The sequence below is a fragment of the Phoxinus phoxinus genome (genome assembly GCF_949152265.1).
Source record: "Phoxinus phoxinus genome assembly, chromosome: 9".
In the NCBI taxonomy this organism is placed as follows: domain Eukaryota; kingdom Metazoa; phylum Chordata; class Actinopteri; order Cypriniformes; family Leuciscidae; genus Phoxinus; species Phoxinus phoxinus.
The window spans coordinates 14,646,713-14,672,194 of record NC_136884.1 but is presented as its reverse complement, the minus strand read 5'-3'; the positions used below and the strand labels follow the sequence as shown (position 1 = coordinate 14,672,194).

Sequence of the window (25,482 nt, the reverse complement as noted above, 5' to 3'; positions counted from 1 at the left end):
TCTTCATTACACAGCAATTAACACACAGCTAGAGTTAACAAATATGAGATGACCCAGAATTTCAGTATTATGAGGTAACACCTCAAAACTGGTGCTAGATTAATTACATTCTAAAGTGTAACCAATTCCTCTGTGCTCCCATTAGAAAGTATTGTTACCATGAAAAGCAACCACTGGATAGCATTAGGTATGGCTAATCATGCCTGTCTAGCATCAAAGGTCCACTTTGAAATTAGCATAGACACTCTTAGAAAAAAAAGGTACAAAATCTGTCACTGGGGTGGTACCCTTTCAAACGGTACTAATACGTACCATTTAGGTACTAATATGCAACCTTTAGAGATAGGTACCCTTTTCAAAGTGTACTGTTCCTACCATTTTTACTCAAGTGTGAATATATCTGTGGATGCACATTTTTACATAAATAGCCTTAGCTAAGTGAGTGACAGCAGGCTTTCCAGCAATTCTCATCAGACATACAACACTCTCTAAAGGCACACTCTTTTCTTATGAAATGTATTTAAGATTAAATATCTATGTATCAGTGGTGTTCATTACATTACGTTAAAAAAAGAGAAACCAAATACTATTCCATTTTGAATTTTGATATTAACTATGTAATTAATGTCCGCATCTATTCCAAAATAATAACCAAAAGCAGTGTCTATTCAAACAATATATTTTATTCGTGAACTGATGTTCAGCTGTTCTTTTTAATAGTCAACTTATCATCAAGCTCGGTTAACATTGGTCACAGATGTACCTTTCGGTTCACCAAGTTGATTGCTTACTTTTTAACACAGCCATTGTGTTTTTAGGCAATTTTCATGTTTGATTTTAATGTGACAAAGCGGTCATATCTAAGTGGCTGAGTTGTTTACTTAGTTTGTAATTAGTCTTCCCATTAACGCCATAATGTTGTTCATTCAGACCGATTCACGGTAATGCACGAAAACAAGAGGCAGGTTTTATCGCACTAACCAACCATATCCAATCCTAACCAATCATATCCAATCATACTACAATGGAGGCATTGCCTCCGTCCTCTCACATGACTTTCCCCCATTCATTCTCAATTACCCCCACCAAACCCACTGCAAGCTTTAAAATGGGCTCAGGGGAGGCAAGAGAGATGCGTTACCTGCTGGTGTCACTGTTGGACAGTGTTACTTTAGAAAAACGAGTGATTTATATACTTTTTAATGTCACATTTGCTCTGATATATTTTTGTAATATTAATTATTTTGTCATCCATTTTTTTTTTGAGGAGGCACAACCTCCATTGCCTCCGCAGAGGAACCGCCCCTGCTATATATAAAATTCCATATAACATATTTTATAAGGCTACCAAGAGTATGTGATGTATACATGTTTTCAGTTGTTCCTACAGTTTTGTTCTACTACAAAATAGTATGAAAGTTATTGAATCATGATTTGTTCATGAAGACATTTGTACACAGACATCACACACACATTTGTACATACGCATGGTCCGTAAAATGAGACCACAGTGTTTGGCTACTTAGCATATCCACGTTATTCTCTCATGCTAGATGTTGTAAATCACTGTCTTCTCCATTCAAAGTTGATTTAAAGTGTCTTTGCGACATGATAGTCACAGCCAGTCACCAACGATGTCTGCTATTCTCTGGAAAGACAGTGAGAAGTGTTGTGTTTTCAGTTAGCATCATAGCTACAGTTCGAGTCGGCTCAAGATAAACAGATTGATGCGCATCTTGTCAACAAAGCCTTTCTACCAAAGTAGCTGCCTCTCTCGAGAAGAAATCACTGATCGATCCATCTTCCAGCAATTTGCTTTTCTCATTTAAAGTATGGTTTATCAACAAATTGAGCTTTAAGAAGATGTTGGCAAGCGATTTAATGGTCGTAGTGGATTCATTTTCTTTTCATTATGTTATTACACGCTTGGGTAGTCGGCGGTATTGTGAGATATTCTAGTTGTCGTGATGAGGCATGACGTCTTGCGCAGTCTTCTGAGGCGCAGACACAGGTCGCAAGACTGGAGACGTTCCATTTGCCCCTATTTCTTGTGAACTGTCATTAGCATGCCCATCATAACTCTGAATGATAGGCTTTCAGGGTGGAAAGACACAAGGCTCTGGGGCTTGTCATTGTGTAGCTATTGACTGATAGATGATGAGAGATGATGTGAGTTTCAAACACTGGTCACAACTTGATGAATGTGTAGGGCTCTGGTTGGTATTTTCCACAACCCTTTGATGCCACCGTCTCAGCGGAGACTCTTCTCTGCTGTCAGATGTGCTTTTTAAACTGGCTTAGTTGAATTTTGATTGCCGTGAACCGGCAGTTAGTAGGTCAGGTAATGGATGAGAGTGCAACCGGTTCACATCAGCCGCTATTTTGACCAGTACAGGGTAAAGGAATTTTCTGTCGTTTGCTTTTAATATTGTTTGTGCGGTACTTTAGTTTATAGGAAGGGGGTGAGTGAGCAGGTCATTTGAGGTAATAAGGTTTTGGAGGGGCAATGTGTCCAAAAATACATTTTAAAATTGCAGTTTAAGACAAGTGCCTGTTCTTTTTGAAAAATTTGTATCATTTTCGAACAGTTTTAATGTAATTAATTCAATGTAATGATATCTAATAATATGGGGTTACCATAAAAAAATGCAGTGACATATTTTCTTACTTTCTTACTTAAAATATTATTCAGTTTGGGGGAATCACACCATGTGACATTTTACAGCCTGAACATTACCTTGTCATAAAAAGGTTAATTTATTTGATATTTTAAGATACTTGTTGAACTTTTAATAATGCATATGCCAAATTTGACATGCGGTTTTCCTATCAAAAACTTTAATATTTCAAAGAGGCTTTTTATTCAATATTATATCATGAAATTGCACCACCCTGACTTTTTTTTTTTACTTTATGCATAATATCGAAAATTAATTTTAATTCAGAAACATTCTTATCACAAAAGAGATATATTCAAATCATGATATGTTTAAACTGCATTTTTAATGTGTTTTTGAATAAATGAATAGATCCAGAAAAGAAAAGAAAATGAGCGTCATGTCATTGACCCTGGAGTCAGGTGTTTACTGTTGGAATTCCCGCAGTGATCTGCCTTAACATGCAGAGTTTAGAAATACCCCAGTGCTTTCTCAGCTAGCAGCAATTAGCACAAACTCTGGAGCTCCTCGCTGGCTAATTACTGCTCTGCTATCCAGGACGCAGGAATACATTAACACTTCAGTTTAGCATTTTAACCCCTTGCTACATGTACGTACACTTTAAACTGTTCTCATTGTAAACTCGGTGAGGAGTGGTTTGTGTTCATTTCTTTGGAAACTGTTAGCATTTAAGGTCGTAAAAAGGGGCAATAAGCATTTTCCACCACACACTTTTTTTTAGCTGGGGTAGTTCAGCTGGTCGGCCAACTGGTATCCTAGTCTGAGTAGCTAACAAGCACATAAACATATCTGAGGCTAGTTTAGGTGTGGCCAGTTATCAGGGCCGATGTCACGACGGGGCAAAAGGGGGCATTGCCCCCTCAGATCAGATTTGCATTTGATCTTAGTTTCTGCAGGAAACAATGGTCTCCTCAAGAATTATGAATGCCCCCCAGTTCGTGTGTCCTGGCTTCGGCTCTGCTCATTATTGTCCTGGAGGTTCAATATTCTGGGAAGTTCTGCTCCAATTAAAATGAAATACATCTTAACCAGGTGATCAAGGTCTTTTGGAGTGCTATACACGTCTAGGTAGGTGTGTTGGGGTAGGGTGCAGCTAGACTCTGAAACCCTGGGCTAGTTTAAGCTATTTGCAGCATTCTAGTCTCACACGGAATTATAGGCTTCTAGAATTCTCCAAACAAGGGTTAAATGACCAAACAGTGTTTTGGTGGTGCTGCGTGATAAATGTCAAATTGTTTTATAAGACTTGAAAGTCTAATCATAGACTACCAGTCAAAAGTTTTGTTTTTTAAGAAGTTTATTATACTCACGAAGGCTGCATCTAAAATACAGTTTAAAAAGCAGTAATATTGTCAAATACTATTACAATTATAATAATGGTTTCTATTTTAATACATTTTAAAATGTCATTTATCATGGCAACCCTGAATTTTTAAGCAGCCATTTTCCTTGTGGAAACGGATTTTTTTTTCAGAATGTTTGATGAATAAAAAAGTGAATTGAACAGCATTCATTTGAAATAAAAATCTTTTGTAACATTATAAATGTCTTTTGTCAACAAAATAATGAAGTGTGATGCATAATGAGGAATTCTTTAAATGTTCGAAAAGCTACATTTTTCAAGGCTCGTACGTTTCCTTTTGTATGGACAAGGTTGCATCATTATTTTCACTTTAGAACCTCAAAAGCCTCCTATTTTGTTTTTCTTCCTTCCCAGTTCTCTTTTTGTGTCTCTGACAGACTGTCAGACAGCATATGTGGCACTCTGTAAAAATTAAGTGAACCAGTTACCCGGGCACCTGTTCTGTTTGGCTCATGTTGCGCTTTGCTATAAAAACCTTCTTTTTTTGTTGTTGGATGAGCTTTCTAGCTGCTGATTAAGCCCATGGCTCAAACCCTTAGGGGGCTCGCTGACCTGAACTAACTCCCGCCTCTCTCTTTTCTCTGTAGGTACAACCAGGCAGCCTAGAGAAGGAGAGGTTCCCGGTGTAGACTACAACTTTGTGACCGTTGAGCGGTTTGTGGAATTGGAGAAAAGTGGAGCTTTGCTGGAAAGTGGAACTTATGAAGGTAAGTTGGCCGAGCTGCACAATCATATATCAAGTTATAGTTTGTGTCCCGATATCTCATTGCTGGGATTAGGGATTTGAGCAAGCCCTAACCGAACTAACCAACTGCTAGCCTAGTATTAAACTTATTGATAACTCAATGTGCTACGGACATGAGTGATACCTCAAATCATGGAGATTCTTGAGGTGAAATGTGCTATTACTTCTCTAAGCGGTGAGCTATACAGTCAGCTAAAAAAGTCCATAGGTTTTCATTGAAGGAGGAAACTTTACCATATGTGACCCTGGGTATCACAAAACCAGTCACATGTCGCACGGGTATATTTGTGGCAATAGCCAACAATACATTGTAGGGGTCAAAATATAAATGTTTCTTTTATGCCAAAAATCATTAGGATATTAAGTAAAGAGCATGTTCCATGAAGATATTTTGTACATTTCCTACTGTAAATATATAAAACATTTATTTTTGTGAGTGAACGCAGATCGCGAACATAAATGGACAACTTTAAAGGCGTCTTTCTCAATGTTTAGATTTTTTTTTGCACCCTCAGATTCCAGATTTTCAAATAGTTGTTTCTCGGGCCAAATATTATCCAATCCTAACAAACCATACATCAATGGGAAGCTTATTTATTCAGCTTTCAGATTATGTATACATCTCAATTTCAAAAAATGTAAGCATGTGACTGGTTTTGTGGTCCAGGGTCACATATCTGGGATCAAAATATCAGTAGCTGGGTTTCTATCAATGTATCCAAGTTTTGGGATGCTGTTTAAAAATGATAGATTGAAACAAACATTTGCTAGACTTCTGGAGCCTTCACGTGCTATGGTAATTATGGTAAATACCAAAAGCCGACGTGGAAAATGCACATGAACATCCCCTCATGTGGTATTTTCCACTGGGCAGCTCGTAGAATATTTTGATGCACGATTTGCCGAGATGAGATAACCTTTGACCTTTTCAAAATGGCGGAGAGCAACGCAAGAGTCGTGAATAAGCATTGTACACAACTAAAAGTTTTTTGCTACTGTTAGCGGATAGTTTTTGTAGCCTATATAATGTTGTGTCGTTAACAATTGTAATATAATGCGTTAACACTCAGTGTCAGTTTTAAAAATACCGTTATACGGAAAATATACAGCATATTATTTACTGTTTGAGTTTTGATAAATCATCTTCTTGCTGTAGCAGATGACTTAAGCAATCTAAAATAGTTTTAGCCAAATAACAGGTCTGGATCTGTGAGTCCATCTTTTCCCTACATTACGACAACAAAAAGCACTTGAACACAACACACTGGTAAATACCAGTTCACAAGTGGAAAATATAATCTTTTCCATAGCACTTGAAGGCTCCATAACACATGTTAGATTAAAAACTCACAATGGAAATACACTTTCAGAGAAAATTCCCTAGATGTGACTCTGCCTCAACCAAGGTATGACTGAATAATTCTCTCAGAGAACAAAAGAAAACATCTCGCTCTGGTCATTCTGAAATGCTGGAGCCAAAGTCTGTCATCAAAATGATTGGCTACTATTACCTAGAAGTGTTTGACGCGCTCGTGCTCCAAGACAAAAGGGATCTGCTGCTGATTGCTAGCAAACATGAAGTTCATCAGAGTATTTTGTTTGTGCGCTCTAAACCGCAAGTCATTTATTACAATTAATAATGAGCCACAGTGGCATCCCCAGTGGCTACAGCTTCTATTTTTCTAATTTCCATTTATTTTATATGACATTTTCCCTGGTTTAATTTTATTTTCGTACGCTTATGGGATGGCGATGCTGCTTTATTCATCATTTGTTTTGTGATATTCTGTTTTTTGAGACCCTCTGAATAAAAGAGAACAGACCTTGGGAAAGTATCTGATTGGCAGAAACTCTAGTTAATTCACAGTGTGATGTAAAAATACCCTAAAGGGAATCTGATTATCTGGGGTCTTGTGAGCTTAGCCTTTCTTCACTTCAAAAGTCCAACAACTCCATCCCTTGAATAAATATCCATTTCCCTCTCTCTCCTTTAGTCCATTGCCACTTTTCCCTCTGAGTTGACTGTGAACTAGTGACTGAAAGGGACAGAAGAGAATCTCTATATGTGAAATACATAGACTCTTCGCTTATACTCTATTTCTCTCTCATTAAATCTTCCTTAGTGTTCACATGGTGATTTTGATTTTCAGCATGTTTTAAAGATTGTGACTGGCACAGTAACTCAGCTCAGCTTTAATAATGTAACGTCAGGTATATAAGTGGAATCTGTGATGGGTTTACAAAGGGTTTTGAAATCTAAGATATTAAATAGTGATTAAATCAAAAAAATGTAATGTCCTGACTGACTCAGGTATACAAATAAATTATATTTGTACACTTTTTTTATTTTAAAAAATACATTTGCACATATATTGTGTAATATTCACACATCGCATGGCCCATAGTTAATTTCAAGCACGCTCTGATTATCTTCTTTGCAACCAAGTAAACTAACTTTACAGTTAGTTGTTTAGTTGTCCAAAAATAATTAAATAATCAAATCAGAATCAGACTTGAAAAACTTAGCTACTAAGAAACACTTACATTTGTGATTCATTCATGCTTTATTCTATTGTTTGTTTGTTTTTTAAATCCATTTTTATGAGTTACAGCTGTTGTGCACTGTAGCATCATGTCAGGTAGTGACCCAGGGAGAATTGAAGGCACACTCAGCCAGATGCCCTGCTCTCCTCAAGAGCCTGTTCATCCCAGGGGAGCCATGGCACTATTACTGAGTCTGTAAACATAGAACAGCACTCGCTCACACACTGATCGTTTGAGAAACAGTTTGTGTGTGATGTACAGGTGTCGGACTTTTGTGTGTTTTTTTTTTTTACACATTTATTACAAACACATGACACACTGAGTTCATATCATAGACATATTTTTATATAAAGATACTTATAATTACTACTACGTGTGTAGATTAGGATATTGACAGCAGGGGCATGTTCCTATTAAATAACTATTCATTTAAATTAATTATTTAAAAAAAACGATTCAATTAACACTTAACACAGTATTTAGCCTTAACATCAGCTTAACGGGATAGTTCACCCAAAAATTTGAATTACCACATGGTTTACTCACCCTCAAGCCATCCCAGGTGTATATGACTTTCTTCTTTCAAACGAACACAATCAGAGTTTTATTAAAAACTATCCTGGCTCTTTCAAGATTTCTCTTCTGAGATTTTGAAGCCCCAACAAGCACATCCATCCATGTTTCCTGTCTGGTTTGCTCAGCTGGAGCCCTAGGAGACTATTAAGAGGCCACTTTTTCTAACCCGTTCTCATAAATGCCGCATGTCAAAGACTTTTGGGCAAAAAGCACCCTTGCGTCTTTTGCTTTTGCATGCAGCCGGGTAAACTCAAGGCAATTATGAGAGAAGTCACAGAGAAAACAACATACAGTGAAAAGAAGTCACAGTGAAAACAATATACAATAATTCAGAATCAGATTTAATAATAAATTGTGACCCTGGATAACAAAACCAGTCACAAGTCGCATGTGTATATTTGTGGCAATAGCCAACAATACATTGTATGGGTCAAAATTATATATTTTTATTTTATGCCAAAAATCATTTGAAAATTAAGTAAAGAGCACGTTCCATGAAGATATTTTGTAAATTTCCTACTGTAAATATATAAAACATTTATTTTTGTGAGTGGATGCAGCACAATCGCGAACATAAATGGACGAAGGCAATTTTCTCAATGTTTCGATTTTTTGCACCCTCAGATTCCAGATTTTCAAATAGTTGAATCTCGGCCAAATATTATCCTATCCTAATATTCTAACAATTAGCTTATTTATTCAGCTTTCGTGTGGTGTATAATTCTCAATTTCAAAAAATGTACCCATGTGACTGGTTTTGTGGTCCAGGGTCACAATTGGCTATAATTAAATCTAAGCTTGTGACAATGATAATCTGGTTTATGTCTGATTATTTAGGTTTGGTTGGTAGAAGTTTTAAATGGCCAATAACCAAAACATTTAGCAAATAGGCTGGTGAGTGAAAAAGTTCATTTCAAACCCTGATCCTACAGTACATCATACATCGGGTCAGGGGTTACTCTTATCTACTTGCATAGGCCGTCTGCCGGAAGCTAATATTTTAGTTCAATAAGTGTTAATTAGGGATTTTTTTCTTGCAAAAATCCATCACTTTGCTTTAGACGGCCTTTATTAACATGTACATGTACAACATGTAAATGTACATTTATTTATAATTGCTGTTCTTTTGAACTTTGGATTTATATATGTATGTATGTATGTATGTATGTATGGATGGATGGATGGATGGATGGATGGATGGATGGATGGATGGATGGATGGATGGATGGATGGATGGATGGATGGATGGATGGATGGATGGATGGATGGATGGATTTATTGATTTATTGATTTATTGATTGATGATTGATTGATTGATTGATTGATTTATTGATTGATTTATTTATTGATTGATTGATTGAAACATACATACATAGCTCTAGAACATACATAGATACATAGTCTAGAACATACATAGATGCATAACATCATGGTGACAGAGCTTACATTATACACTTTGAAATGTCAGTTATACACCAAACGTCTGATCGATTGCAGATAACTTTTACGGCACCCCGAAGCCCCCGGCAGAGCCACTGCTGCTGAATGTAGCTGAGCAACTGTTGCCAGGCGCCACACCCAGATCACAGGGCAAACGCAGACGCAACAAGTCCGTCAGCAACATGGAGAAGGCTGGCATCGAGCCACCTGAGGAGGAAGAGGAGGAGAGGCCCGTCATCAACGGCAACGGAGTGGCCATCACCCCAGGTGAGGAGCTCTTAATCAATTTAAGAAGAAGAGAGATCTTTCATACCATCTTGTCATGTACGGGCTCACCGGTGTAGTAAATTCAGTTACTGCTGTGACCTCAGATCAGGGTTACTAGCGTAGAGATGATTATCGTGGGGCCACTAGGTGCATCATGTATCATAGCAACCGCCTCCACTCTAAATTACCTCATAGTATCCACTGTTGTCAGGGCAATAGCCTAGCAACTGTCGTGCCAGCATGTTATCACACATTGCCTGTTTTTCGCTCCATAAGAGCAGCTCTGTGGGGCGGAAACGTGCATCGAGTGTGGATGTACTGAAAAAAACTTTTTTTGTTCTGGCTCTAATGCACCTACAGGTCCATGACATGGTGATTTAGAACCTAACACAGTTAGAGTATTGTTCATATCCAGTAATATAAATAAAAAATGCTAGAGTAATTTGTATTTCTCTGAGCTCTTTAACAGCTCAGTGCACTTAAATTCAACATGAATTCAAAATTGACCCTATTTACTACCATTTAACTTTCATTTGTGTTTAGAAGATAAACTAGAGTCTTATGGGTTTGGAAAAACACGAAGACCATAAGAATGAGCAAATAATGACAATGTATATTGTTTCACTCAGAAATACATCACATTACGGACATCAAATAGTTTGTGAAATGTGTTTAATGTTGGCTTTAATGGAGTTCTGAATGATTAAGATAATGATATTATTCTTAAAATCTTTGGGAAATCGAAACCAGTAAGACAATTGTTGACAGCAAGTAAGAGTATATAATAGATGTATAGCCTAATATTAATATGAATAGCTCAGATAATTTGCCGTTGACATTTTATGTGAAACGTTGGAGTTCATATTGAAATCTCTGACTTTTCATTGCATGTTTGGTATCTTGCGAGATCTGAGCACAATTTGAGACTTTGATGAAATCTCTGAAGAGCCAGACCTCATACGGTTACAATGAGACATTTTCTATTTATCTAATATAGAAGTACTTTTTCAGGATTTACAGTGTATAAAACAAATATATGGTTATTATATGGCTGGAAAATATTCGTAATTCGTTCACCAAGCGTGACAAAAGACTACTCCTTGATGCCTTGAAATGATGACAGCTCACAAGGTTGTGTGTGTTTGTGTGTTTATGTGTGTGTGATGGAGTGAAGCTGTCCCCTCATTTCTCAGTTGATTAAAACATCAGTACTGGTGAATGTTATGGGATTCGGTGTCTTTTTCTTCCGTCTCTCCCTCTCTCTTCCCCTCGATCTGTCTTTTGCGCCTCTCCTTTGGGACCTCCAACCTCCATAATTCAAACTAGGACACGTTCAGTTCTCTTCTCTCTCTCTCTCTCTCTCTCTCTCTCTCTCTCTCTCTCTCTCTCTCTCTCTCTCTCTCTCTCTCTCTCTCTCGCTTTATCACCACAGACTCCATTTTAATCACTCCACTCTTATTTCACCGTCTTAGTCCGACTAACTCCATCTCTGACTGTTCTTCTTTTTCTTACAGTCTTCTGTTTTTCTCTTTCTAACATGCTCCTCTTATAGTGACCTGCTTTTCAATTCTCTCAGAAACTCTCAAACTCAAATCTCAGTTACATCTCTCTCTCTCTCTCTCTCTCTCTCTCTCTCTCTCTCTCTCTCTCTCTCTCTCTCTCTCTCTCTCTCTCTCTCTCTCTCTCTCTCTCTCTCTCTCTCTCTCTCTCTCTCATAAATATTTTCTCTGTCTGTCTCACTCACATTCACCGGTTTTCTCTGTAGTCTTGGACTCAGAGTTGCACCAGCCGCACCGTTAAAAGTTGGAGACGTCTCCCAAAATATTGAATTCTTGTATATTTGACAGTTTTATTTTTCTAAGCGTAGCTCTTCGTGGTGATTATTCTGTTGAATTCAGTTACACTATTCATCATGTTTATCCACTTCTATTGTCTGGTTCTTTTTTATTGATAAAAGTGTTTTAATCAGAGATGTAGGTCTGTACATTTTTCTTCTGTCAAAAGCTATTTTTTTCAAATTTTCTTGCATTTTTTAGAGTCCAGTGAACATGAAGACAAGAGTACAGATGCCTCAGGAGAGATGCCCACCACATGCCCCTCTGAGACTTCCACAGATGCCCCTAAAGAAGACACAGAACCACCAAAATCGCCTCCCAAACTGGATGAGAATGACGAGCTGGGTCCTCTGCCAGATAACTGGGAGATGGCTTACACTGAAAAAGGAGAAGTGTACTTCATTGAGTGAGTATCTCTATCCATCTGTATAGATTCAAATTATTTAGAATTAGAAGTTATAATCAGCATATTTTAACCCTTAGATGCATGAATGTTTCGCATGAATGAATGTTTCATGAATGTTTCAGTATTACATATTCTGGTCTTTAGCGACCCGGATCTATATCTAACACGGATGGATCTCTACGTGTTGCGATAATATAAAACTCTCCTGATATTAGAGTAACAATTATAGAAAAATAAAATAAAGCATATTTGGTTACCTTTTGTGGCTTGGAAGGGTTCAGTTTGAGCAGATGTTTTATACCATCATCACTGTCCTCGTCAGAACTCATTTCCCAGTACATTCAGCATCTGGCTCATATTCGCCATCTCAAACATACTCAAAATATTTTGATCGCTGAGAGCTTCTTCACCAGATCCACCATCAAATGACACTAATATTGCATTGCGTTCAGTACTTGCTCGGCAGTAAATCGCTGAGCCATTTCAAGTTTTGCTGATGATACTTCCTATTCTTTTGTTTTCTGCCTGCGGTACCTATGAGTGAAACGTCACTTCATCAATGTGTATCAGACATTGCCACCTTATAGAATAAAGGTGAATTACACTTATTCAATCATAAAAGATTCAACTATTGTTGTGCAGAAAAAAATATTCTTAAACTGTTACACACCTCGGCTCGTTAGCGACCCATTATTACAAAAAAAATATGGGAAAAATGGCATTCTTTAAAAAAAAATATTATGAATTGATTGAGGAATACTAAGAAGGTTGATGTCTAACTTAAAAACTTAAAAAATGAATGAGGAGGAGGGTTGTGAAGGACATCCCGGGTCACTAAAGAGCTGAGTATGCATTCAAGGGTTAAAGGTGCGTTCAGTATTTCTCCCCCCCCCCCCCCAAAAAAAAAAAGTTTTCACATGGAGCAGGAGCAGAATGGGGAGTAACTTTGAACGTGGCATGGTTGTTGGTGCCAGACGGGCTGGGTATTTCAGAAACTGCTGATCTACTGGTATTTCCATGCACAACCATTTCTAGGGTTTACAGTGAAAGGTCTGAAAAAAGATAAAATATCCAGTGAGCAGCAGTTCTTTGGGGCGAAAATGCCTTGTTGATGCCAGAGGTCAGAGGTGAATGGCCAGACTGGTTCGAGCTGATAGAAAGGCAACAGTAACTCAAATAAGCACTTGTTACAACCCAGGTCTGCAGAAGAGCATCTCTGAACACACAACACGTCGAACATAAGCATAAGCCACTCCTGTCAGCTAAGAACAGTAAACTGAGGATACAGTTCGCACAGGTTTAACAATAGAAGTTTGGAAAAACGTTGAGTCTCGATTTCTGCTGCGACATTCAGATGTTAGGGTCAGAATTTAGTGTTAACAACATGAAAACATGGATCCATCCTGTCTTGTCTCAAGGGTTAAGGCTGCTGCTGGTGGTGTAATGGTGTTAGGGATATTTTCTTGGCACACTTTGTGCCCCTTAGTGCCAACAGCCTACCTGAGTATTGTTGTTGGCCATGTCCATCCAGTTATGCCCATTGTGTCTCTCTTCTGATGGCTATTTCCAGCAGGATAACTCACCATGTCTCAAAGCTTAGTGCATTCCTCCCTGAGAATTTTTTTTGTCTACAGTAGCAGAAGAAACAGCTCTGAGATCGGTGGCAGAAAGGTAGACTCGCTTGTCTCGGTGATGGGACTCGACTGACGGCACTCTGCCAAGCGACTGGCCAGAGAAATTACAGCCTGGGGCAAAAAGATGGTGCACCTTTGATGTGCTCGCTGTCTATGACACTCCACACTTCTGCCCTTGTGTGTCTTCCTCCCTGGTTTCTCTATACCGTTTCATCCCCCTCTTACAGAAAAGAAAATTAATTTTAAATAAAAGCGTATCAAAGGACAATCTATTGGCACAGTGCATTTCCACAGCTTATGTTCAGTTGCTTTGGGAGTTTGAATGTGACTGAATGCATGTACAGAGACATTTTGTCATGATTAATATGGTCCAGTATGAGTGTGTGTGTGCGTGGTGAGAGATAGACATATGGAGATGTGTCTACAGTTTGAGAATTAAAGACGCTCCGTCTGTGAGGGAGATCGAGAAAAACAAGGCGTCATTGGCTGCTTGACAACTCCATTAAATCCTCAATAGTCACACTGTGTGGGCCAGTTCAAACTGTGTGTGTGTGAGTGTGCATGTTGTGTTCTGTTGTGTCGTGTTACATGAAGCAGTGACAGACTGTCCTCGCGTCATTCGGAGTCAGTCATATTTAGCTTTTGTCATGAACGATACAACAGAAAATTAGTACTATCCATGTGGAAAAGAAGCACTGTACAGTCACAGTTTGAAGACTGAACACACACATTTCTAGCTATCAACAAGGGACAAATATCAAATGTATGGAAGTGTATAAATGTATGAGCAATATCACACGAGTAGGAGTGCAAAAATGTTTCCCAGGGAGGAATTTTGCTACTGAATGCCCTAAACAAACTTCCCTCATCACCGCTTGACGTTTTTAAATCTTTGAAAACACATTTTTATTCTTTACCTTTTGAATACATTTTTAAATCTAGATAAATGATTTTAAGTTTTTGTATTGTATTTATTGGTATTTATAGAATGGTATATTGTGCTTACTGTAAATCACGTTGGTTCAACTCCTGTTGTTTTTAAAATGTGCTCTATAAATACAGTAAAGGTTGAGTTGAGTTGAGTTGAGTTGAGTTGAGTTGAGTTGAGTGGAGTGGAGTGGAGTTGAGTTGAGTTGAGTGGAGTTGAGGAGTTGAGTTGAGTTGAGTTGAGTTGAGTTTGAGTTGAGTTTAATTGAATTTTTGAGTTGAGTAAATGCATACTATGCATGAACAAAAATGCTTCTTGCTAAATTTGTCAGCATTTCATAAATTTATAATACAATATAAGAATGGGAAGCATTTTTTAGCGTTGCTGTTGAGCATCATGCCAAGTTGGAGTATGATCAGATATTTTGTCTTTTGTTCCTGTAAATTCTTTTGGCATTTTGAAGCAGTACTTACAGCCCGGTTACGATCCACCAGCGCAAAATGTGAATACTGGTAATGTTACCCCCGGTCTTAAGATTTTGTTCAGGAGTATTAAGGCTGAGTTGAGTTGAGTTGAGTTGAGTTGAGTTGACTTGACTTGACTTGACTTGACTTGACTTGACTTGACTTGACTTGACTTGACTTGAGTAGTTGAGTTGAGTACCAGTAGTTGAGTAGAGTTGAGTTGAGTTGAGTTGAATTTTTGAGTTGAGTTGAGTAAATGCATACTATGCATGAACAAAAATGCTTCTTGCTATATTTGGCAGCATTTCATAAATGTATAATACAATATAAGAATGGGAAGCATTTTTTAGCATTGCTGTTGAGCATCATGCCAAGTTGGAGTATGATCAGCTATTTATTAAAATTTTATTATTAACTTGTGGTTATGTCGCTCAAATAGCTCGATTAGTGAGCTATACAGTGAAACCGGTATCCAAGCAACAGACAAGTGACCAATCATGAGTGGTTCGGCACGTTTACCCAACCATGCTGAGAATTCTAGGCCGAGAACAGTTTGTAACTGTGCCGTGTTGTACCAGGCTCAAGTGGAAACATAACTGGAACCGTTCCTTAACGTTCTTAGAACTGTTCGGGCCAACGGTGGAAAAGCGGCTTTATGCAGGTTCTAAAATCTGGCATCCACTTTGACAAACGAAAATAAAAACCAAACTTGCCCTTTGCTAATGTAAACAATGTTTTGCCTGGGAAACAAAAAAAATAAATTGAACTGTCTGCTGTCACGGCTGGGTAGAAGAGGGAATTTCAACGAAACTGTAACATTAATTAGTGTAATTGGCTAATTAACAAGATGTTGTGTGCACATCTAATGTTGAATGTAATAGAGAAGGTAGTATCAAAATTTTAATTAGAATGTCTTTTTGCGTCATCAGTCGCCATAGTCTTATTGGTTCTTCTTAGTCCGTCATACATCATACGTCATACACTCAACATTTCAGATGTTGTCAGAACTTTGTTGGAGGCAAAGATTCAGTGCAAAGTCAATTAGCTGTCGGTGAGCATGTGACACTAAGCCACTAAAATCTGCCAGTTTTGCCAATTTTTTCAAAATTATTTTTGTTATGATTCCTGTAATTGGTTTTAGATGACAAAAAAAAAACATTGTGTACTCAACTGTTTAATGAAATCGCTGCTCATGTTCAGTTCTCCTCCCTCATACAGTAAGTCAGTCACATCTTCCTCGCCATCGCTCTCCTCCTCTTCTCTTTCTTGCTGTGCTAATGAGAAGCTTACAGCTAATTAAAAGTATCGATTGCCGTTTTGTTAAGCTAAACTTTTTTCTCACCCTCGTTTAGAGATGAGGTCTCCTGAGACTTCATTTCAGTCTCTCTCGTCTCCTCAGTGTGATGATTTACAGTAGCAGTTTGCAGCACTCTCTTCTCCCTCTCTTCCTCTTCATCTCTTTTCCCTTTCTGCTCCATTTCTCTCCTCTCCAGCCACAATACGAAGACGACGTCCTGGTTGGACCCCCGGCTTGCGAAGAAAGCGAAGCCCCCTGAAGAATGCAAAGAGAACGGTTGGTGTTTGTTTTTCATTTCTCTATATATATTATGACTTTGTTTGCTTTACTCCCCACATGGTGCAAGCCAAAGACAAACGTTTAAATCTACTGAAATAAAGCAACTAGACACATGAGGCTGTTTTTGTGATTTGACCACAGTTATGAAGTGTTGTTGATTCGATAAAAGTCTGATCTGATAAAAGAAGTTCCTCAAATTCTTCCATCAAGTTCATTAGCCTAACTGCAGGCGGTTTATGATTGCTAAGCAATGTAACAGCCAACGATATTTTTTTTCATAACTTGTTGTATTTATACACAGTTCAGTGGGATTATCTGTAACTACAGTTTAGAATATGTCAGTATGTTTCTTTTATTTACTTCATTCATAAGTCATCACTATTATTATTGCTCATAGGTAAAATCATGCAGCTTTTTGAGGAGATAAGTGCTATTGGTTTTCAAAGCAATTGGACAATTGTGTTTGGCAGACAACAAAACAAGTCAAACAATCCTGTAGAAATTGAAAATGGGACCTGTATCTAGAGACAAGAATATTGTGAAGTAGGAGTAGCCAACATTAGCCGCATTTCCATTACCCTTCAAGTTGCGCAAATTGAAATTGCGAATTGAAAATACGCTCAATGTAAACACATCAATTTCGCAAAAACTCCCATTTATCGCAAAGACGTTTTTACGCTCGCATGAGCTGATTTTTCAGGCAATTCGAAAAATAAATATTTCGCAAATCTGCAATGGAAACAGTTTTTGCACATTTACAGTCACCTGACTTAGAAGGCGCGGTGTGTTCGGACATGAATACGAGACAGAGTTGTTTATTAAATTCATAAAAGACAAAAGAATTCCTGTAATTCTGGATTCTAAACCTCAAAGAAATGCCACAATCAAGACCTCGGAGCAGAAATGAGTGAGAAACTCCTCATGTGCCGCTCACAGTATAAGGGTCTATCCTTGCCATTAATGCTTGGATAACACGCCTACGTCTCCTTCCGTTAATAATAATAATGGCCAGTGCGGTGGCTGTGATATATAAACCTACCAACGTCCGTTGCCATGACTTATCGCGAGAGGAAAAAATTACGTTTTAGTCGCATAACATCGGTTAATGGGAACGCCGTCATTTCGCAATAGTTTTGTACCGATATTTAGAAAAAGATCGCAAAAGTTTTGCGCAAATCTGTACTGGAAGCGCGGCTAGTGATAGCATCCTGCGGTTTAGCTCCAACCCTAATCAAACACACCTGAACCAGCTAATAAACGTGTTTGCTGTAGATCAATAAACCGTTACGCTGCCTCAGAAGTCTGTCTGAAATCAGTTTCGTGAGGTACATGGTCAAATGCTGCAAAAGTCATTGCCTGATAGGGTGGCGAGGCAACAAGTCACTGCCTAAGCTTTGGGACACAGCCTTTAGGTTAATGCTGCCTTCATTGGAATCATCGTAATTACGAGTTTCCTAGTCGGAAATTGGACGCCATCTCAAGTCGTTTTTACTACTTGAAAATTCTGATATCATTTTGATACCTGAGTTTCAAAAGCTGGGCGTGCCATAAACTTTAGATAAGGCGGAGGAAAGAACGATTGCTGTATATTCAGAAGTGACTGAACCCTGACAGTATGTTTTATACACAGCAAACATAGCATGTATTTGTCTGAAATTACAAAATAGCGTGGTGAATGTTTATATGGTTGTATATGGGACTCTACATTTTATTCAAAATGAAATATCTTCGAATACATTTTGGCTTTAATAAGATTTTCCCAAGAAATAGGCAAGAATAAACCAGGTGTCCTTCGTGATCATTATTCTTTCCGACAACAAAGCGCTTGAATGCGACAAGTTCAAAATTGAAGTGGTTCAAGTTCAAAAAGAGTGAAGTAGGAAACCACATGAAGGCAGCATAAATTCAAATTGATGTGGACTGGTGAGCAACCACCTACACACACACACACACACACACACACACACACACACAGTGGTACACTTAGCAACCACATAGCAATGCCTTGACAATGACCCAAAACACAATTGCATGTATTGACAAGTTTTGCCTATAGCAGTGTACTAGAATCCATCCTTATTTTAACTAAAAACTGAAAACTTTTTATGCGTTTTGGCCCTTTATTTACATGACAGTGGCATTTTGGGGGCCTGAAAACACACACTTTTCAAAACAGGTTTCAAAGTGCAAGTTTTTGAAAACTACCATTAATGTCTCCGTGTAAACTACAAAAACGTGAATTTGTGACAACTGTGATGTCATGCGTATTACCTGTTCAGTCTGTAGGCGCGTAGTGTTTCTTTACAAAGTGACATCGCCAACTACTGGCCTGGCGTAAATAATACAGCATTTTTTGTCGTTTTCGCAAATCCTTGTGAATGGATCGTTTTGACAACGTTCACAAAGGAAAAACTTTATAAATGTACCCTAAAATCCATCTCACAATGTCCTACCAACCCCCTAGAACACCCTTGAAGCTGTATAACAACACCCTAGCAACCATCTACCCATGAACCGCTGTAACTGCAAGTGTATAGCAACACCACCATAAGGCAATGCCCCAAAACATTCTAGCATCAAGGCAGTGAATTTTACACTGGCAAACCCCACTCACATACTTTAGCAAGTGTAACAATCCCATTTTTCTTCGGTTACTCTCTTCACTCTACTTCTAGCACTTATGAGTGTGTTTGAAATGATCTTGAGCTGAAGTATCTCAAAGTGAATACGATGTTGAATTCATCATGTCTGCAAGGGTATTCACCGCTGCTATAAGAGGATTTATTCATTATATCTTCCTCTCAGTTCACACATTTGTGCACTAAAAGCTAACTTCGTGTATGCTGTATAATCAACTGTGCCAGTGAACGGTGCTGCTTGTTAGAATGCATGTGCGAAACAACGCGTTTCACATGTCAGCGGATTCCCGCAGTTCAAAGGCCTGTCAGCCAGCTTTGTGAAAACACTCATCACTGCGGATTTGCGCGGACGCGTGCGTTGTTGCGTAACTCGGCCGCCCTCTTTTGTTTTGGAAAATGAAGGGAAGACACAGACACAGCTCTGGATGCAAATCAAAGTCGTCTGCTGGTTTCTTTAATACCGTCACCCTCGTGTTCCTAGACTGTTTGTTTCCCCGCGCATATTTGCCGCAGCACGGAGTGAAGTTTCCGTAGATATGCCACAGTGTCTCTCCTGTTTACCTGTCATCTCGCCTCTCTCCCTGTGTCGATGTTTCTCTCTGATGGTACGAATTCCCTGGGTTTGCGAGTGAATGAATAAGCACAACTAACATGTCTCTCTGTGTCTGTCGCTCGTGTTTCATTGCATTTCATCATTTCTGAAGCCGTCACTCCCAGCGAGCACCCCGAAAAAATATAACACGCTCACACTCGCTCGGAACAGGTGGAGATATGATTACAGAAACAGATGCATGGATGGATTGATGGATGGCTGCGGCTTTATCACTTGACAGCTGTGTCAATACAGGAATTATTTTTGTTTTCGCAGTGATATTGTACAAATTAGCTAAATTAATGAACAAAATGTACACGCAAAAGCCCAGCAGTCGCATGACAACACACAGCGGTGTGATTTTTCACTGAGATGTTTATTCATGCAAGTTGCATGAGGTGTCACAGCAATTTTGGGCCATTGTGCGTTCTAAGAACGACGAAAAGCCTCATTTTCCTCTAGCTGTAACAATTGAGATTGGATCTGAAATGGAATATTCTGGTTCATAAACATCCCCTGATAACAGCTTCTTCTTTCTTTCTTTTTTTAGCAGATATTGCTTTCAGTTTCTTGCATTTTCTCGTGAGTAATTAGTTTAGTTGCCGTCAGAAGTGGTTTTATCTTTCATAAACGCTTAGAGTCACATAACACATAAACGTTCATTTGAAGGAACGCTGGGTTTTTAGGCAAATCTATGTCTCCCTTTATCTCTCAAAAATGCTTCTAATGCTGAAGAAAGCAATCCGTTCCCATTCATCTCAGTGTCAGTCGTTCGCCTTTAGTAGGCAAGATTATGCCATTTTTGCTTCACATGCACTTCTGGAGACCATTTTTGGTGAGAAGAATTCCTGGTGAAAAACTACATTAGCCATTATTCTGCTGAGAAATCTCCACCAATCAGAGAATAGTGATGAGCAATTCAGATTCAAAATTGTGTGTGTGTGTGTGTGTGTGTGTGTGTGTGTGTGTGTGTGTGTGCGTGCGTGCGTGCGTGCGTGCGTGCGTGCGTGCGTGCTGTGTGTGTGTGTGTGTGTGTGTGTGTGTGTGTGTGTGTGTGTGTGTGTGTGCTTAATTTGCTATAAACTTAAAATATGTTGTCTCTATATACATAATCAACCACTTTAAACCAATAGTTTTATATATGTGTACTTACATGGCTACTTTTAAATGGCCATCAATTCAAAACAAAAACCAAACCGTTCACACCAACAGCGAAAAACAGCGAAAAAATCAAAACTGACAACTTTTGATGATGACAAATCAGTTTTTTGCTAAAAAAAATTCTAAATATCGAAGAATCTTGGAGAACAAATTACATTTTAAAATGTTTTGTTTTTTAAAGAAACCGTTTGTTTAAATGGTTACCATTTAAATGAATGTTTCACTGTATTTTTTGATCAAATTAATGCATCTATTTTTTTCCCCTATGAAAATGACTAAGGCACATCATGTTTTTGTCCCTTAAATAAAATAAAAAGATTGTTTCTTTCTTCTTGTCAATAAAAGAAAACTAGCTTACCTGTTAAACAATGGCTAAAACAGTTACCAATCAATTCCCTAGTTGTTGTTTTTTTTAAATCCACCAAAGCCACTTTTTGCTCTCATGTGGCATTTTATTTTATTTTATTTTATTTTTGTCGAGCCTGTAAACATTGATTTAACAAACCTATAAAGCTTTAGTTCATATTGTTTTCCCCTTATACTTTCTTTTGTTTCCTTCCTCTCCTCCCTTCTCTTCTCCACCCCCCTCATTTCCGTAAAGGTCAAAGCTTTTAACAAAAAGATACTGCTGCCTGTTTTCACTGCAAAGGGCAGGCAGGTTTTTAAATAGCAAGATTATTTAAATATTGTGCAAACAAAATGCAAATATTGAAGAAGGTAATTAGCTTGAGCTCACGATTCTCAAGGGGTAAATAGGGTGGGTTACTCTATATTTGGAGGCTATGAGATTAGTCCAAACTCTAAAATTCAGTTTTTAACATATCACTCAATTGTTGTTGTTCCTTTTGCTTTGTAAAAGTCCTCAGTTGAACCCACAGACCTCCATGGCAACAGTTTGTGTGACGTGGAAGGAGAACAGGGGATTTGTATGTCATAATCTTTTCTGTCGTGTGCTAATTTGTTTGTTTTGTGTATTTTGCCTTTTCTGTTCTTTTCTAAACACATTTCCGCTCTGTTCGAGTGTCAAGATCAATTGGTTCAATTTTCAATTAAACTGACTATAAAGCAGAGAGCTGATCTGAGTACAGCTGAAGTGTCTGTCATGTCTCGCATAGTAAAGTAGACTTGTTAAACTATCAGTATGAAGTCTGGTCCACTTAGTAGCCAATCACTGCCCTTAAACAGAAAATGACTGACGCGCAGTGGACACACCAAGCCGATGTTAAAGAACTAGCGGCGACTGTGTTGTCGGCTTTCATCGGATGTGTCTCGCCCAAAAGCTGCGCTTGAACACACCAAAAAGACTAAAGGTGATTGTCAACTAGCTGTGCGTTCTGCGTCTGCGCGTAAGTAAATATCTGTCTATATCAGCAGATATCAATAGTCTATTTTCGTCATTCAAAAAGGGAAACCGAAACTTTGACCGAAACAAAGCAGCGCTTGCTTACCATTTTGAATATCAATCACTCTGATCACTTTCTTCATTCACTCAGTTATTATGAAAATATTCACGCATTCGAATGCTCGTAAGATTATGTACAATAATAACAGGCTTCTGTCTGTACCGTCTTGACTTCTTTGCTCGCTGGTTTGCTATTATTCTCGTGCACCAACGCTATCTCACGACCAATTCGTACGAATTTGTACGAGTGATTAAAAGGTGGCTAATTCGTACGATTTGTCTAAACCCACGTGATAGGTAGGTTTAGGGGCGGGGTCAGGGGAAGGTCATTCGTACAAATTCATACGAATTTGGCAACTCATAAAATATGTACGATTTAGCAAAAATCTTACAAATTCATACGAGTGAGGTCGTATTATTATTACTGTCTGTCTGTCTGTCTACTGTCTGTCTGTCTTCTGTCTACTGTCTGTCTGTCTACTGTCTGTCTGTCTGTCTACTGTCTACTGTCTGTCTGTCTACTGTCTGTCTGTCTGTCTGTCTACTGTCTGTTTATCTTCTGTCTATCTGTCTGTCTGTCTGTCTGTCTGTCTACTGTCTGTCTGTCTGTCTGTTTACTGTCTGTCTGTCTTCTGTCTGTCTACTGTCTGTTTATCTTCTGTTTATCTTCTGTCTATCTGTCTGTCTGTCTACTGTCTGTCTGTCTGTCTGTCTGTTTATCTTCTGTCTGTCTGTCTGTCTGTCTGTCTATCTGTCTGTCTGTCTATCTAACTACTGTATGTATGTCTGTCTGTCTACTGTCTGTCTGTCTGTCTGTCTGTCTGTCTGTCTGTCTGTCTACTGTCTGTCTACTGTCTGTCTGTCTGTCTGTCTGTCTACTGTCTGTCTGTCTGTTTATCTTCTGTTTATCTTCTGTCTGTCTATCTGTCTGTCTGTCTGTCTACTGTCTGTCTGTCTGTTTATCTTCTGTTTATCTTCTGTCTGTCTATCTGTCTGTCTACTGTCTGTCTGTTTATCTTCTTTCTGTCTACTGTCTGTCTGTCTGTCTGTCTGTCTGTATGAATGTCTGTATGTCTGTCTGTCTGTCTGTCTGTATGAATGTCTGTATGTCTGTCTGTCTGTCTGTCTGTCTGTCTGTATGAATGTCTGTATGTCTGTATGTATGTATATCTGTCTGTCTGTCTGTCTGTCTGTCTGTCTGTCTGTCTGTCTGTCTGTCTGTCTGTCTGTCTGTCTGTTTGTCTGTCTGTATTATTATTAATTAGCCACCTCGTAAAATTAGTCCGAATTGCTGTAAGATCGGGTTACGTGCACTGACTCGTTAGCTAAGCTAAACAGCCAATCAAATTTCTCTCTCACACAGACGGCCCAACGTTGATTCTACATGCTGAATCAGCCACACAAATAAAAAGTCAGACTAGAGCCAACGGTGCGGAACACACCTAAAAAACTAAGTCGGACATTGCCCTACGGTCGACCGTCGGCTTGTTGAGTCCCAGCCTAAAATGTTGCATTTCTGCTAACTTAACTAAATTTTTCAGTGGCAAGCAGTTATTTTTGAAATAGTGAAGCCTTTACAGCAGAGTCAACTGAGGCAACAAATCAAACATCTTTTCTCTCTCAAACAAAACATTAGGAAATTAGTGAATTGGTTTGTTCGCACGGTTCATGTGATTAAACTATCAATTCACTGATTCATTTACAGTTGTTCATCACTGTGTTTTCGTCTCAGAATAAATTAGCATGTTTTCTATTTTATTGCTTCATTTATCTATTTTTTGGTGTGCTTAATGTTTGAATGGTGTGTTTTTCTTCTTGTAATTAAATGAATAAAATAGAATCATCTGATAGCTGTATATTTATAAAGAATACTGTCTCTTTAAATAGTATCAATGTAATTAGCTACTTTTTTGTAAGTAACTGAGTAAGGGTGCACTGCACTAATTGTTTACTAATTGGTATCTAAATTAACTGGTTTAATTCGGGTCAAAATATGATTTAATATCACTATTTAAACTATTAAGTTTAAATAACTTAAATTAAATCGTTTTTAAGGTTAAAATGACAGGTTTATGACTTTTTTACCATGTAGCTTGATTGTAGTTGAAATGCTTTAAATTATAAGTGCATGGCTTGGCAAGCTACAGTTTCCCTGTGCCCTCATGGGCATCTCTCTCTCTTTCAGTTTATTTCCTGTCAACTTTTTCTACTCTCCTGTCAAAATAAAGGCAAAACACACACACACACACACACACACACACACACACACACATCCCATTACAAAGTCGGCGCTATAGGAGGAGGCACCACAGAGAATAGAGAGCATATGACAGAAGCAAGGGAATTTTCTCCACTCTTATTAATTCATTTGAAATACCAGAGAACGACGTTATCTGAACATCATAAGTGTTATTTTTATATCGCGTTATCATTAATCGAAATGATCTGTATGTGTTTGTGTTCTTTAATTTGGGCATTGTCAGTAGATCACCCGCAGAATTTTCCACTCCCATCTGCACTTTTATGGGATTGCGGTCTTATGCTAATGTGTGTACTAAATCTGGCCCTATAGAGGTGGTTGCTGTAAAATGCTGCTCTAATATATTCTGGTCTCTAGATATGGATTGGGTCTTTCCTTCAATGTAAACCTATGGGATTTTTTTTCGCCTACAAGGAAAAAATAATAAAAACAATAATTTTGAAAAGTAATAATGCACCTCTCCTCAACAAGCTGCATGATTTGATATATTATTGCTCATAGCACAAATGAAAGTTTCATTGCACCCATTTAATACTTCCCTTTAAATCCTTATAAATGTTCATCCTAAAGATTGTTCTGTGCTCTCGGTTGTCTTTACAAGTTCACAGCACAGCAGTAGAGTAATACCCAACAGCGCTTTGGTGTGTGTGTGTTACTTTAAGTAAGAACATCACACACTTTCTGTCACTTGTAATTTACAAAGTTGTGTGTGATGTACACAGAGTCTGGTATTTCAGCCTGCTCGACGCTGCTGAATGTATTGTGTGTGTGTGTGTGTGTGTGTGTGTGTGTGTGTGTGTGTGTGTGTGTGTGTGTGTGTGTGTGTGTGTGTGTGTGTGTGTGTGTGTGTGTGTGTGTGTGTGTGTGTGTGTGTGTGTGTGTGTGTGTGTGTGTGTGTGCGCTTGTAATTACGCTGTGTTTCCTTGACACTTTCGTCTGAAGCTCAGCGTGTGTGCATGCTATATGGAGCGT

At 38.4% G+C, this 25,482-nt stretch overlaps 1 protein-coding gene across 1 annotated transcript in view; it reads left to right on the top strand.

Annotated features, from left to right (window-relative positions):
• Positions 1-25,482, top strand: part of magi2a (membrane associated guanylate kinase, WW and PDZ domain containing 2a) — a 191,550-nt gene that overhangs the window by 101,120 nt on the left and 64,948 nt on the right. Inside the window, exons 3-6 of the mRNA XM_079622872.1 lie at positions 4,629-4,748; positions 9,404-9,613; positions 11,650-11,854; positions 16,374-16,453. Coding sequence (XP_079478998.1) covers positions 4,629-4,748; positions 9,404-9,613; positions 11,650-11,854; positions 16,374-16,453 — 615 coding nt within the window. The remainder of the gene's footprint in view (positions 1-4,628; positions 4,749-9,403; positions 9,614-11,649; positions 11,855-16,373; positions 16,454-25,482) is intronic.